At 46.1% G+C, this 13,285-nt stretch overlaps 1 protein-coding gene across 1 annotated transcript in view; it reads left to right on the plus strand.

Moving 5' to 3' along the window:
• LOC119953143 (procathepsin L-like) overlaps positions 1–3,354 on the plus strand; it is a 48,719-nt gene extending 45,365 nt beyond the window's left edge. Inside the window, exon 8 of the mRNA XM_038777038.1 lies at positions 1,070–3,354. Within this exon, the coding sequence (XP_038632966.1) occupies positions 1,070–1,169 (100 nt within the window). The 3' untranslated portion in view covers positions 1,170–3,354. The remainder of the gene's footprint in view (positions 1–1,069) is intronic.
• The last annotated feature ends 9,931 nt before the right edge of the window (positions 3,355–13,285 follow it).

Genomic DNA, 13,285 nt, shown 5'->3' on the forward strand with positions numbered 1-13,285 from the left:
GAACCCGGCCCCAGGTCACTGTCTGTGTGGAGTTTGCATTCTCCCTGTGTCTGTCCAGATGTGCAGGGTAGGTGAATTGGCCATGCTAAATTGCCCCTTTATTGAAGAGAAATGAATTGGGTATTCTAAATTTATGAAAAACAACATTATTTTTAAAAAATTTTTTTTTTATAAATTTAGAATACCCAATTCATTTTTCCAATTAGGGGCAATTTAGTGCAGCCAATCCACCTACTCTGCACATCTTTGGGCTGTGGGGGCGAAACCCACGCAAACACGGGGAGAATGTGCAAACTCCACACAGACAGTGACCCAGAACCGGGATTCGAACCTGGGACCTCGGCGCCATGAGGCAACAGGGCTAACCCACTGCGCCACCGTGCTGCCCTGAAAAACAACATTATTGACTTTAATGAAAAGATTGGGAGATTGTGCCAGGCAACTGCATCATCTAGCATTGGTTTTTCATTCCCGTTGAAGTTAAAAATTACTCTTTATGCATTTTCTCTCTGGTATTCCACTCACTCCAGGTGACCTCCAATGAGGTTTCTGCTAAAACTATTCTTGTACTGCTTGCTCTGAGAACCAAGGGGTTTTACTGTCCTGAGATTTACCCTCCAAAATCGGCATGTACCTGTATCTATACAACATCTCCTCCAACACAAATACTTTCTCCATGTTTCATAGTCAAGATTGAGAACTCAATCTCAATTAGGACTGTGAAGTGTAATGTCTATTCTAAGTCACAACCTGTCAGAATACCAACATAGACTATAACCTAATAGATGCTGGATACCTACATAAAGTGGAGGCAAAGCCTGTGAGTGTATGATTGCCCAGAAAACATTCTTCTCAACTGCCTTGTCAGGCTACATGTGTCGTTACCGAGCAATGGAAGTCAACTTCCTGGACTGGGTAGGAATTGATTCAATGGATCTGAATTGCCTCCCTTCTCTATTAATTATGATCCAGCTCAGCATATTTTGGGAAGTCTCGTGTTTGTAATTTTTTGTGGTAAACAGATGTAATTTGACTAGAGTTTAATCAAACATTAATATTTTCCCCTCAGCTTTGGACTGTGGTGGGGTGACAAAGGCTATATCAAGATGTCCAAGGACAGGAACAACAACTGTGGAATTGCTAACTATGCAGTCTACCCTCTTGTCTAGAAGTCTGTGGACGATATTGCTATTATAAAGCAAAACTTACTGCACTTTTTTGTAAAGTTAAATATTTTTACTCACTGTTTTCTGATTGTTCACTAATACTAGGCTCTCAATTATGAGGAACTTCTGGCTTCCCTGAAAATATCTCCTGTTTATGCAATGTCATAGGGCTAAATCGCTGGCTTTGAAAGCAGACCAAGGCAGGCCAGCAGTATGGTTCAATTCCCGTACCAGCCTCCCCAAACAGGCGCCGGAATGTGGCGACTAGGGGCTTTTCACAGTAACTTCATTTGAAGCCTACTTGTGACAATAAGCGATTTTCATTATGGCTGAGTTACTCATTTGAATTATGGACTCATTAGTGTTGAGTCTGTCATTGATTTTTACATTAATTGCAGCCAATCCCAAGAGTTGAAGTTACAATTGAAAGCAGATTTCTCGGAAGAATGTTCCCTTGTGATCGAGCAACACTAAATTTAAGTAGTGTGGGATACCAAGCCCATTTGGTGCTATTGTCAATATTCCTGACCATCATTCATGCCAGTATGCAGCATTCAAACTGTTTGCTACTTGGAAGCCAGCAATCCTCACAACTTAGAGGCTTTGATAGAGATTCAGGAATATATATACAAAACAAAACTGATTACTTTTTGCCAAATACAATATATCTGAAGAGCTTGGCAGGGTGTCAGCTACTGCATTAACATTGACAATCAGCAGTGTGTGTGTATGTGTGCACACACGGGGGAATTCCCTGAAATCCCTGACCAGAGTAATTTATTTTTAATCTTCCAGTCAGATAACTAGGCTTTACTCTTTTCAATGGAAAACGTTAGAGGAGACTGGTAGTAATTTTGCAGAACTCCCCAAAAGAGTACTTTAAAACCTATTTAAAAGCCAGTTCTGGTGGCTTAATTGTTTAAAGGATAGGCTGGTGTTGCAATGAAATAGACAGACATGGCAGTTGATTCCTTGAGTTGACCCAATGATGGGCAACCTACGGCCTGGGGTCCATCATGGATCTGAGTGCGGCCCACGAGACATTCTGTGGTCCTTTACCCATGCGCAGGGCTGGCAGATTAAAGCCAGCATAGTTTTATTTCCTACCAGTATGACTAAAGTGACACACATACAAAACAAGGACACGTGAAACAAGGTGCCAGCTGAATGCACACGACATTGACTGTGATAGCCGTGTGCTCCAATCAAAATGTAAATTGCCACACACTGACCATTTATGCACACAGTTTAAGAATGGCCCCTTGGTTGTGGGACTTGAGGAAGGCTCAAGTGTCTGGTAGGGTTGACAGCAGAAATTGATCTCTCGGTTCAGTTTCATTCAGAACCGACTTGCCTTTGGGCTGTAATAAGACACTCTTGCATGTTGTCATGAGCCAGTTTTGGCTGAGGCCATTAAAGCAAAAGCAAGTGGTCACTTCTTGGGTTGAGCAAAGAATCAAAGGGCAGTATGGAGTAGGGAGGCACATTCAAAATGATTAACTAGGGAGTGAAAGAGATAGAGGAGCAAGCTGAATAATGCCCTCTATTAATTTCTACATTTTTACAAGAATATGGGTGGGATTCTCATGTCACCCAGCCACGTGTTTCTTGACCGTTCGCTGCCAGGGGATTCTCTCTTCACGCTGTTTGGCAATGGGATTTCCCATTGAAGACATTCCATGCTGCTGGGAAACCCACGGGCAGGGGGTGCGCTGCCAGCAGGCAAAGAGAATCCCGATGACCGGAGAATCCCAGCCAGAAAGAGTGGGACCTGAAAGGGTTAAACATTGAAATGCTCAAGTAAGACAAAATTGATGTAGCAGAAGCAATGGTTATTTCAGGGATAATCACATGTCCCAATCTCTGGCTGTTTTCAGGGGGCTGTTCCATTTCCCCCCCACTATTTCTGTGGGTTATTATAGATTTCGAATAATATTATTAACTAGGATGGTAAATTCATAGTAATTGGGGAAAACAAAGGAAAGAAAGGTCATAATTTTGGATTTAGGTGTAGCGCTGAGTTCTTTAAATTTACAGTGGCTTTATCGTTTTCACAAAAGCAATTAAGAACTACATCGATGAGCTAGATCAATGTTTTATTCAACATTCCTCTTCAGAAATTATATACATTGTAAAATATTTTCTGTGGATCAGTTTTCAGGAAATAAAAAATATTCAGAATAAAAAACTTATTGTTCTCTCTTTACATGGTTAAAATGTCCTCAATTGAAGGGCTTCAGAATATAAAATGCACCAACTTTGTCCTGTCTTCTCCTGAAGGCGGTTCAGCTTTTGCCGATTTACACTTGAATTGCTTTCTGCTGCCTCACCCTTGCAGCCATTTGAATGTGTGGGAAGACGAATGGTGTCAGGTTCCCCATCCTGTTCTGGCTCTGCTCCCCAGTGTTCCTGAGAGGTGCCTTTAGATCGTGGTTAGCAATTTGGACCCTACTTGATTTTCTCTACCTCCCTTCCCTCAGACCCAGTGTCAGCTCAATGGCACTGCCTCAACCACTGCCCTGTTTTTAAAAACATTTTTAAAAATTACTTTATCAGAGTTACAAATCCAGAGCTCAGAGTGTGGACAGGGGCAAACGCCTAATCCAACTCCTTGCCGAAAAAACAATTCAAATTGAATCCAATTCATGGTCCCCACAAGACAGACATACCAGATCCAGGCATTACACCTAACCTCACGCTCATCTTAGCCAAAAGGCCGAGAAGCGATACCACTGCCCTGTTGAGGTTGATTGGTCTCAGGTCAAAGATCTGACCTTGGACCTGCCTGCTCACATATCGCTCAATACGTTGCTGTGTGCTAAATCAATTTATTGATTTTCACACCTCTACTAAACTGCAGTCAAATATTAGGACATTTTAGAAACATTAAGATTTCGTTTTCAGTTTCCTGTAACTGGAATTTGGATAACTGTAACAAGGGTCTTCAACTTCTTGTCGTTCGGGCTCACTGCTGTGATATACGATCCTTGTTCAGTTCATTGAATCCTGGTACTTCATCAACTTGATTTACAAACAACTCACACATTTCCAAATTATCCAATACATATTGAAGGAAGAATATAACATGAGAGGAAGAGGATAGACTTCCATCTTCACTGCCTGAGTGGCAAATGGGAAGAATGGATTGGCCGTCTGTTGTATAGCCTCATCTCTTTGCATTTCCCGAATAGACTGCGAGGTCAGATATTCTGTCAGATTAATGCCCAAGAGATGAAGATACCCCACCACGTCTTGAGATTGATAAATTTACTTTGCATTTTGATGCATTGAGTGACACCTAGGTCAGATAGAGTTTCTGCAGTTTTTTTACTATTGTGTGAAATCAGAGCTAAGAAAATGAAAGGATATCATTGAAGGCAAAGGGAGTGCATTGAAATGTGAAAAGAATGGGGTCAATGAGCTTTTCAATCAGGGCTATGAGGAAGTAGCGGAGTGGGACAATTGGAACATTCTTTCTTAGGCAGGTATAATGAGCCAAATAGCCTCTGTTTGTGGTCTACAAGAAACAGCACATTGTTCAGTAAATGCTTGCAGAAAAAAATGCATCCAATTGTCTGTTTATCACCCCTGTTACAATTAATGTGATCTGGTTCAATTGGCTAATTGAAGTAATAAATTTGGTTTAAGATGATTAATTTTAAACATGCAAACTAGATCTGATTGAAAGTCAGAGCAGGCTTGAAGGGCTGAATTGCTTATTTCTGCTCCTAATTTCTATGTTTCTATGTAGATCGGTGCATCTGTTTGGAAGCACTTCCAATAATGAAATGCATTTTGCCTTGATTGTTTTCCACTATAGTATTAACCCTGCTGAGCTGCCCTAGTTGAACAATGAAAATTAGTTGGGTTTGCAAGGTTCAATTTTTAAAAAAAAATTTAGAGTACCCAATTATTTTTTCCAATTAAGGGGCAATTTAGTATGGCCAATTCACCTAACCGGCACATCTTTTGGGTTGTGGGGGCGAAACCCACGCAGACACGGGGAGAATGTGCAAACTTCACATGGACAGTGACCCAGGGCCGGGATTCGAACCCGGGTCCTCAGCGCCGTAGGCAGCAATGCTAGCCACTGCGCCACCGTGCTGCCCTCAAGGTTCAATTTTAACTGTTTGTGGAGAAAGCTTTCTACTCCTCTCCTGAAGATGGCTAGTGTTCCCCACAAACAGCTCAATGCATCATTCCAACATCAGGCCTGGGTGGCGGGTGTTGGCAGGATGCTTGTTGTGAAGGCAGGGAACCCAAGTCTGCCCTCAATCACTGATCCTCCCCATGTGCTATTCCAGCACTAGCACTGATCAAGAGCAGGGGTCCCAGTGCAAATGTACAGGGTCGCCAGTGAACCCACTGAAAGGACACATACACAATGGGTGTGGTTGATCGCTGATCAACCTGCCATAGAACATAGAACATAGAACATAGAACAGTACAGCACAGAACAGGCCCTTCGGCCCTCAATGTTGTGCCGAGCAATTATCACCCTACTTAAACCCACATACCCGTAACCCAACAATCCCCCCATTAACCTTACACTACGGGCAATTTAGAATGGCCAATCCACCTAACCCACCTTACTTCAATTAAACCGGAGCACCCGGAGGAAACCCACGCACACACGGGGAGGATGTGCAGACTCCACACAGACAGTGACCCAGCCGGGAACCGAACTTATTACCTACTGCAAACACACTTTATAACAATCATACTTGTGCAGATTAGATGCTAGATAAAATTTGAAATATTTAGAATAATTTTTCTAATGAAATGCAGGAACCTCAAATTGAACCTTTATACATACCCCTGACAGGGTTGAAGGGCACAGCCAAGGCAAGGCCTTAGGAATCAGCAATGTGAGCTAGAGATTTTCAGGCTGGGCTTGGGAGGACTGTACCTTGAAGTCTTACAGAAGGGCTTGGAAAAATAAATGGAGCCAATTGATGTTGACCCCGACTCTACGCCTAAATATTTTAGAGAAAGACTGTCCCATATTCCCTGGTGGAGAAGTAGATTTTGAGTTTGGGCACCTGGAAAGTCTAGGTATAATAAGACCCATGCAATTCACAGAGTGGCCAGTGCCTGTCGTTCTTGTCCTCAAACCAGACAAATTAGTCCGCCTCTGGTCAATCGGGTTTCCAAAATGGATAGGTACTCCATGCCTCGAATAGTAGACCCATTTGCCAAACTAGCAGCTGGCCAGGTGTCATTTCCCCAATTACTAAGTTAGATATGGACCATGCCCATCTTTAACTCGAATTAGACGAACCTTCCTGCAAATGTTATGATCACACGCACAAGGGCCGCTATGAGTACACTTGCTTGCCCTTTCGGGGCTCATCAACATGCGGCATACTCCAACGGGTCATGGAGAACATAGTCCAAGAGTAATCTAAAGTAGCAGTGCACTTGGATGCCATTCTGATCACAGGGACTTCAGAACGACAGTACTTGGCAACCTGGAGGAAGTCTTGCAGCGATTTCCGAACGCTGGGATGCATCTAAAATTTAGAGCAGCCAATTATTTTTCTTCTCCAATTAAGGGGCACTTTAGCATGGCCAATCCACCTAACCAGCACATCTTTCGGTTGTGAGGATGGAACCCACGCAGACATGGGGAGAATGTGCAAACTACACAAGGACAGTGACCCAGGGCTGGGATTCGAACCCGGGTCCTCAGTGCCGCAGCCACAGTGCTAACCATTGTGCCACATGCCGCCCCTGGAACATGAATAACTAAGTCACCTCCCACTCCCCACAAGTCCTGCTCTCATGCCAGCATTGGAAGAGGTCAGGATGATCGTGACATTACCAGTGTCTGCAAAGCAAATAAGACTTGGGTGCAAAAGGGTCCAACACTGTCAAAATTGAAGCACATGACCCTGAATGGTGGAGTCCCAGGACAATCCACAGATGACATGAAACCTTATTTGACCAAGAAAGAGGAACTCAGTGTTGGGGACAGTATCATTCTTTGGGGGTCCCGGATAGTTGTCTCCCCACCCAGGGTGGCGCCCGATTCTACTGGAACTACATAATGGCCACACCTGGGATCTCTAAAATGAAAGTTCTGGCCAGGAGCTAGGTCTGGTGGCTCAGTTTTGACTCAGACTTCATGGACTTGGTGATGCAATGTGATTCATGCCAGGAGAATCAGAAACCCCCTCCTTTAGCCTCTCTACACCCATGGGTGTCACGCCATGGGTGCAAGTGTACTTGCACCTTGGGCCTTTTCTGGCTTCTATGGTTTTGATCCTGGTAGACGCACACTCAAAATTTTATTTTATTTTTAAAAATAAATTTAGAGTAGCCAATTATTTTTTACAATTAAGGGGCAATTTAGCGTGGCCAATCCAACTATCCTGCACATCTTTTGGGTTGTGGGGGCGAAACCCACGCAAACACGGGGAGAATGTGCAAACTCCACACAGACAGTGACCCAGAGCCGGGATCGAACCTGGGACCTCGGCACCGTGAGGCAGCAGAACTAATCGCTGCGCCACTGTGCTGTCCTCCGACGCAATGATAGGAGATACACCGCCTGGGCTCCACATCTTCCCACATTATTATCGACAAACTACGACAGAGGTTTTGCATACAAGGCATACCAGAAGTCTTGGTTTCTGACAATGGCACTGCCTTCACCAGCGGGCAGTTCCAGGCCTTCATGCAATCCAATGGCATGAGACATATGGGAACAGCACCTTATCGCCCATCATCAAATGGGCTGGCAGAGTGGGCAGTGCAGTCCTTTTCACAGTAACTTCATTGCAGTGTTAATGTAAGCCTACTTGTGACGATAAAGATAAAGATTATTATTAAAATAAAATTGGCTTGAAAAAGCAACTGGCAGCAGCCATGGAGACCAAATTGGCGCCGTTTCCATTCGGCGAGAGGACCACACCTCATACTGCAAAAAGAATTGTCCCAGTGGAACTGTTAATGGGGACGACAGCTATGCAGAGATTAAGCCTACTATTCCCAAACCTGGCGGGAGGATGGAGTCCCAACAAGAGAAGCAGAAAATAAATGACTCTGTGAGATCTGAAAGAATATTTAAGACAGGCGACCTAATAAATGTGAGGAACTTCGGCGATGGCTCCAGTTTGGTCCCTGGAGTCGGATCGGAGAAAATGGACCAGCATCTTCGTAGCTCCCTGGGCTTGGACGCATGTGTTGTAAGCTGTGACAGCAGCCCTTTTCGTGAATGTAATAAAGGGGTTTGTTATTGGAAGACTGACCTTGATAGTTATTACACTAGAGAACATAAACATAACATAAGAACATATGAACTAGGAGCAGGAGTAGGCCATCTGGCCCCTCGGGCCTGCTCTGCCATTCAATGAGATTGTGCCTGATCTTTTGTGGACTCAGCTCCACTTTCCGGCCCGAACACCATAACCCTTAATCCCTTTATTCTTCAATATCTCTATCTTAAAAACATTTAATGAAGGAGCCTCAACTGTTGCACTGGGCAAGGAATTCCATAGATTCACAACCCTGTGGGTGAAGAAGTTCCTCCTAAACTCAGTCCTAAATCTACTTCCCCTTATTTTGAGGCTATGCCCCTTAGTTCTGCTTTCATCCGCCAGTGGAAACAACCTGCCCGCATCTATCCTATCTATTCCCTTCATAATTTATATGTTTCTATAAAATCCCCCCTCATCCATCTAAATTCCAATGAGTACAGTCCCAGTCTACTCAACCTCTCCTCGCAATCCAACCCCTTCAGCTCTGGGATTAACCTAGTGAATCACCTCTGCACACCCTCCAGCGCCAGTATGTCCTTTCTCAGGTAAGGAGAGCAAAACTGAACACAATACTCCAGGTGCGGCCTCACTAACACCTTATACAATTGCAGCATAACCTTCCTAGTCTTAAATTCCATCCCTCTAGAAATGAAGGACAAAACTCCATTTGCCTTCTTAATCACCTGTTGCACCTGTAAACCAAGTTTTTGCGACTCATGCACAAGCACACCCAGGTCTCTCTGCAGAGCACCATGCTTTCATATTTTATCATTTAAATAATAATCCCTTTTGCTGTTATTCCTACCAAAATGGATAACCTCACATTTGCCAACATTGTATTCCATCTGCCAGACCCTAGCCCATTCACTTAACCTATCCAAATCCCCCTGCAGACTTCCGGTATCCACTGCACTTTTTGCTTTACCACTCATCTTAGTGTCGTCTGCAAACTTGGACACATTGCCCTTGGTCCCCAACTCCAAATCATCTATGTAAATTGTGAACAATTGTGGGCCCAACACTGATCCCTGAGGGACACCACTAGCTACTGATTGCCAACCAGAGAAACACCCAGAGAAATAACGGGCGCACTATTACTCATTCAATAATTCTGAGAAAAAAAATAGAGCATGGGGTGGCACGGTGGCACAGTGGTTAGCATTGCTGCCCCACAGCACCGAGGACCCTATTTCGGTCCCAGCCCCGGGTCACTGCCGTGTGGCATTTGCACATTCTCACCGTGACTGTGTAGGTCTCATCCCCATAACTCAACGATGTGCAGGGGAGGTGAATTGGTCACGCTAAACTTGTCCCTTAATTTGAAATTTATTTTTAAAAAACAGAAAAATGTAGAGCCAGAGGACTGTTCGATAACTAATGTTAACTTACATTTATGAGGGTAAATAGACTAGAACCAAGAAATTAGAGACTCGTCAGTATGACAATGGCAGTCGAAAAAATAATGAAATCCCGACAAATGAGAAAATAGAAATGCATCTAGAAATATATCAATGAAATATATTAATGAACTGGTTAACACAGTTGCTTCACAGCTCCAGGTTCGATTCCCGGCTTGGGTCACTGTCTGTGCAGAGTCTGCATGCTCTCCCCGTGTGTGCGTGGGTTTCCTCCGGGAGCTCCGGTTTCCTCCCACAGTCCAAAGATGTGCAGGTTAGGTGGATTGGCCATGTTAAATTGCCCTCAGTGTCCAGGTTAGGCGGGTTTACTGGGTTACAGGGATGGGTTGGAGGCGTGGGCTTAGGTGGGGTGCCCTTTCCTAGGGCCGGTGCAGACTCGATGGGCCGAATGACCTCCTTCTGCACTGTAAATTCTATGATATCTATGAATAGTCAGCATGGATTTCAAAAGGAAAGTCTTGCTTAACAAACCTCACTGACTTCTTTGAAGAGATTACAGAGTAGACAAAAGGTGGCATGGCGGCACACCATTGTTGTCTCATAGCGCCAGGGACCCGGGTTCAATTATGGCCTTGGGTGACTGTAGGAGTTTGCACGTTCTCCCTGCATCTGCATGGGTTTCCTCCAACAGTCTAAAGATGTGCAGGTTAGGTGGATTGACTGTGCTAAATGTCCCCTTAGTATCCAACGGTTAAGTGGGGGTTACAGGAATAAGGCGGTTGGGTGGGCCGAGCTAGAGTGCTCTTTCAGATGGTCAGCGCAGACTCAATGGGCTGAATGGCCTCCTTCAGTACTGTTGGGATTTGTCGATAAATTCTACGAATGGAGTAGATCCTGGAGTGGGACTGGAATCTGCAGTTTCTGGCTCAGGGGCACATTATCCCTGCGAGCCACAAAGCCTTCTTCAGCATGATATAGTCAGCGAGACATCAAACGGGAAACCTCTTTACCGAACTGGCTGCCAGGGAGAGTGGTTGAACCAAGTCACATCAGTGTATTTAAGGGGTGACTAGGTGATGGAGAAGGCTACAGTGGGGCGAGTTGGATGAGCAAAGATGAGAAGTGAGAGTGCAGTGCAAAAACCAGCATGGACTGGCTGGGCCGAATGGCCAGTTTCTGTACCCTCTATCCTCGTGTGTTCTATGAAGATGTCATCTGACTCCATCACACATTTTGCATATCAGTGAGAGCTTAGCTTGCTGGAAAATGATCAGGAAGCCGCTTCCAGTGATAGATAGGCATTTGATTCCAGTTTGCCCACACCAGCAGCAGACCAGCTGTGAGCAGAATAACCAGCAGCAGCCCAGCTGTGAGCAGTATAACCAGCAGCAGTCCAGCTGTGAGCAGTATAACCAGCAGCAGGCCAGCTGTGAGCAGTATAACCAGCAGCAGCCCAGTTGTGAGCAGTATAACCAGCAGCAGCCCAGCTGAGAGCAGAATAACCAGCAGCAGACCAGCTGTGAGCAGTATAACCAGCAGCAGGCCAGCTGAGAGCAGAATAACCAGCAGCAGCCCAGCTGTGAGCAGTATAACCAGCAGCAGGGCAGCTGAGAGCAGAATAACCAGCAGCAGCCCAGCTGTGAGCAGTATAACCAGCAGCAGCCCAGCTGTGAGCAGTATAACCAGCAGCAGACCAGCTGTGAACAGTATAACCAGCAGCAGTCCAGCTGTGAGCAGTATAATGAGCAGCAGCCCAGCTGTGAGCAGTATAACCAGCAGCAGGCCAGCTAAAAGCAGTATAACCAGCAGCAGCCCAGCTGTGAGCAGTATAACCAGCAGCAGTCCAGCTGTGAGCAGTATAATGAGCAGCAGCCCAGCTGTGAGCAGTATAACCAGCAGCAGACCAGCTGAAAGCAGTATAACCAGCAGCAGACCAGCTGAGAGCAGAATAACCAGCAGCAGACCAGCTGAGAGCAGAATAACCAGCAGCAGACCAGCTAAAAGCAGTATAACCAGCAGCAGGCCAGCTGTGAGCAGTATAACAGCAGCAGGCCAGCTCTGAGCAGTATAACAGCAGCAGACCAGCTAAAAGCAGTATAACCAGCAGCAGCCCAGCTGTGAGCAGTATAACCAGCAGCAGGCCAGCTGTGAGCAGTATAACCAGCAGCAGGCCAGCTGTGAGCAGTATAACCAGCAGCAGGCCAGCTGTGAGCAGTATAACAGCAGCAGGCCAGCTGTGAGCAGTATAACAGCAGCAGGCCAGCTGTGAGCAGTATAACCAGCAGTAGGCAGCTGTGAGCAGTATAACCAGCAGCAGGCCAGCTGTGAGCAGTATAACCAGCAGCAGGCCAGCTGTGAGCAGTATAACAGCAGCAGACCAGCTAAAAGCAGTATAACCAGCAGCAGGCCAGCTGTGAGCAGTATAACCAGCAGCAGGCCAGCTGTGAGCAGTATAACCAGCAGCAGCCCAGCTGTGAGCAGTATAACCAGCAGCAGGGCAGCTGTGAGCAGTATAACCAGCAGCAGCCCAGCTGTGAGCAGTATAACCAGCAGCAGGCCAGCTGTGAGCAGTATAACCAGCAGCAGCCCAGCTGTGAGCAGTATAACCAGCAGCAGGCCAGCTGTGAGCAGTATAACCAGCAGCAGGCCAGCTAAAAGCAGTATAACCAGCAGCAGGCCAGCTAAAAGCAGTATAACCAGCAGCAGGCCAGCTGTGAGCAGTATAACCAGCAGCAGGGCAGCTAAAAGCAGTATAACCAGCAGCAGACCAGCTGTGAGCAGTATAACCAGCAGCAGGCCAGCTAAAAGCAGTATAACCAGCAGCAAACCAGCTGTGAGCAGTATAACTAGCAGCAGGCGAGCTGTGAGCAGTATAACCAGCAGCCGACCAGCTGTGAGCAGTATAACCAGCAGCAGACCAGCTGTGAGCAGTATAACCAGCAGCAGACCAGCTGTGAGCAGTATAACCAGCAGCAGCCCAGCTGTGAGCAGTATAACCAGCAGCAGACCAGCTGTGAGCAGTATAACCAGCAGCATACCAGCTGTGAGCAGTATAACCAGCAGCAGCCCAGCTGTGAGCAGTATAACCAGCAGCAGGCCAGCTAAAAGCAGTATAACCAGCAGCAGCCCAGCTGTGAGCAGTATAACCAGCAGCAGACCAGCTGTGAGCAGTATAACCAGCAGCAGACCAGCTGTGAGCAGTATAACCAGCAGCAGGCCAGCTGTGAGCAGTATAACCAGCAGCAGCCCAGCTGTGAGCAGTATAACCAGCAGCAGGCTAGCTGTGAGCAGTATAACCAGCAGTAGGCAGCTGTGAGCAGAATAACCAGCAGCAGCCCAGCTGTGAGCAGTATAACCAGCAGCAGTCCAGCTGTGAGCAGTATAACCAGCAGCAGGCCAGCTGTGAGCAGTATAACCAGCAGCAGGCCAACTGTGAGCAGTATAACCAGCAGCAGCCCAGCTGTGAGCAGTATAACCAGCAGCAGGCCAGCTGTGAGAA

This window comes from Scyliorhinus canicula, chromosome 18 (assembly GCF_902713615.1).
Source record: "Scyliorhinus canicula chromosome 18, sScyCan1.1, whole genome shotgun sequence".
Taxonomy (NCBI): Eukaryota; Metazoa; Chordata; class Chondrichthyes; order Carcharhiniformes; family Scyliorhinidae; genus Scyliorhinus; species Scyliorhinus canicula.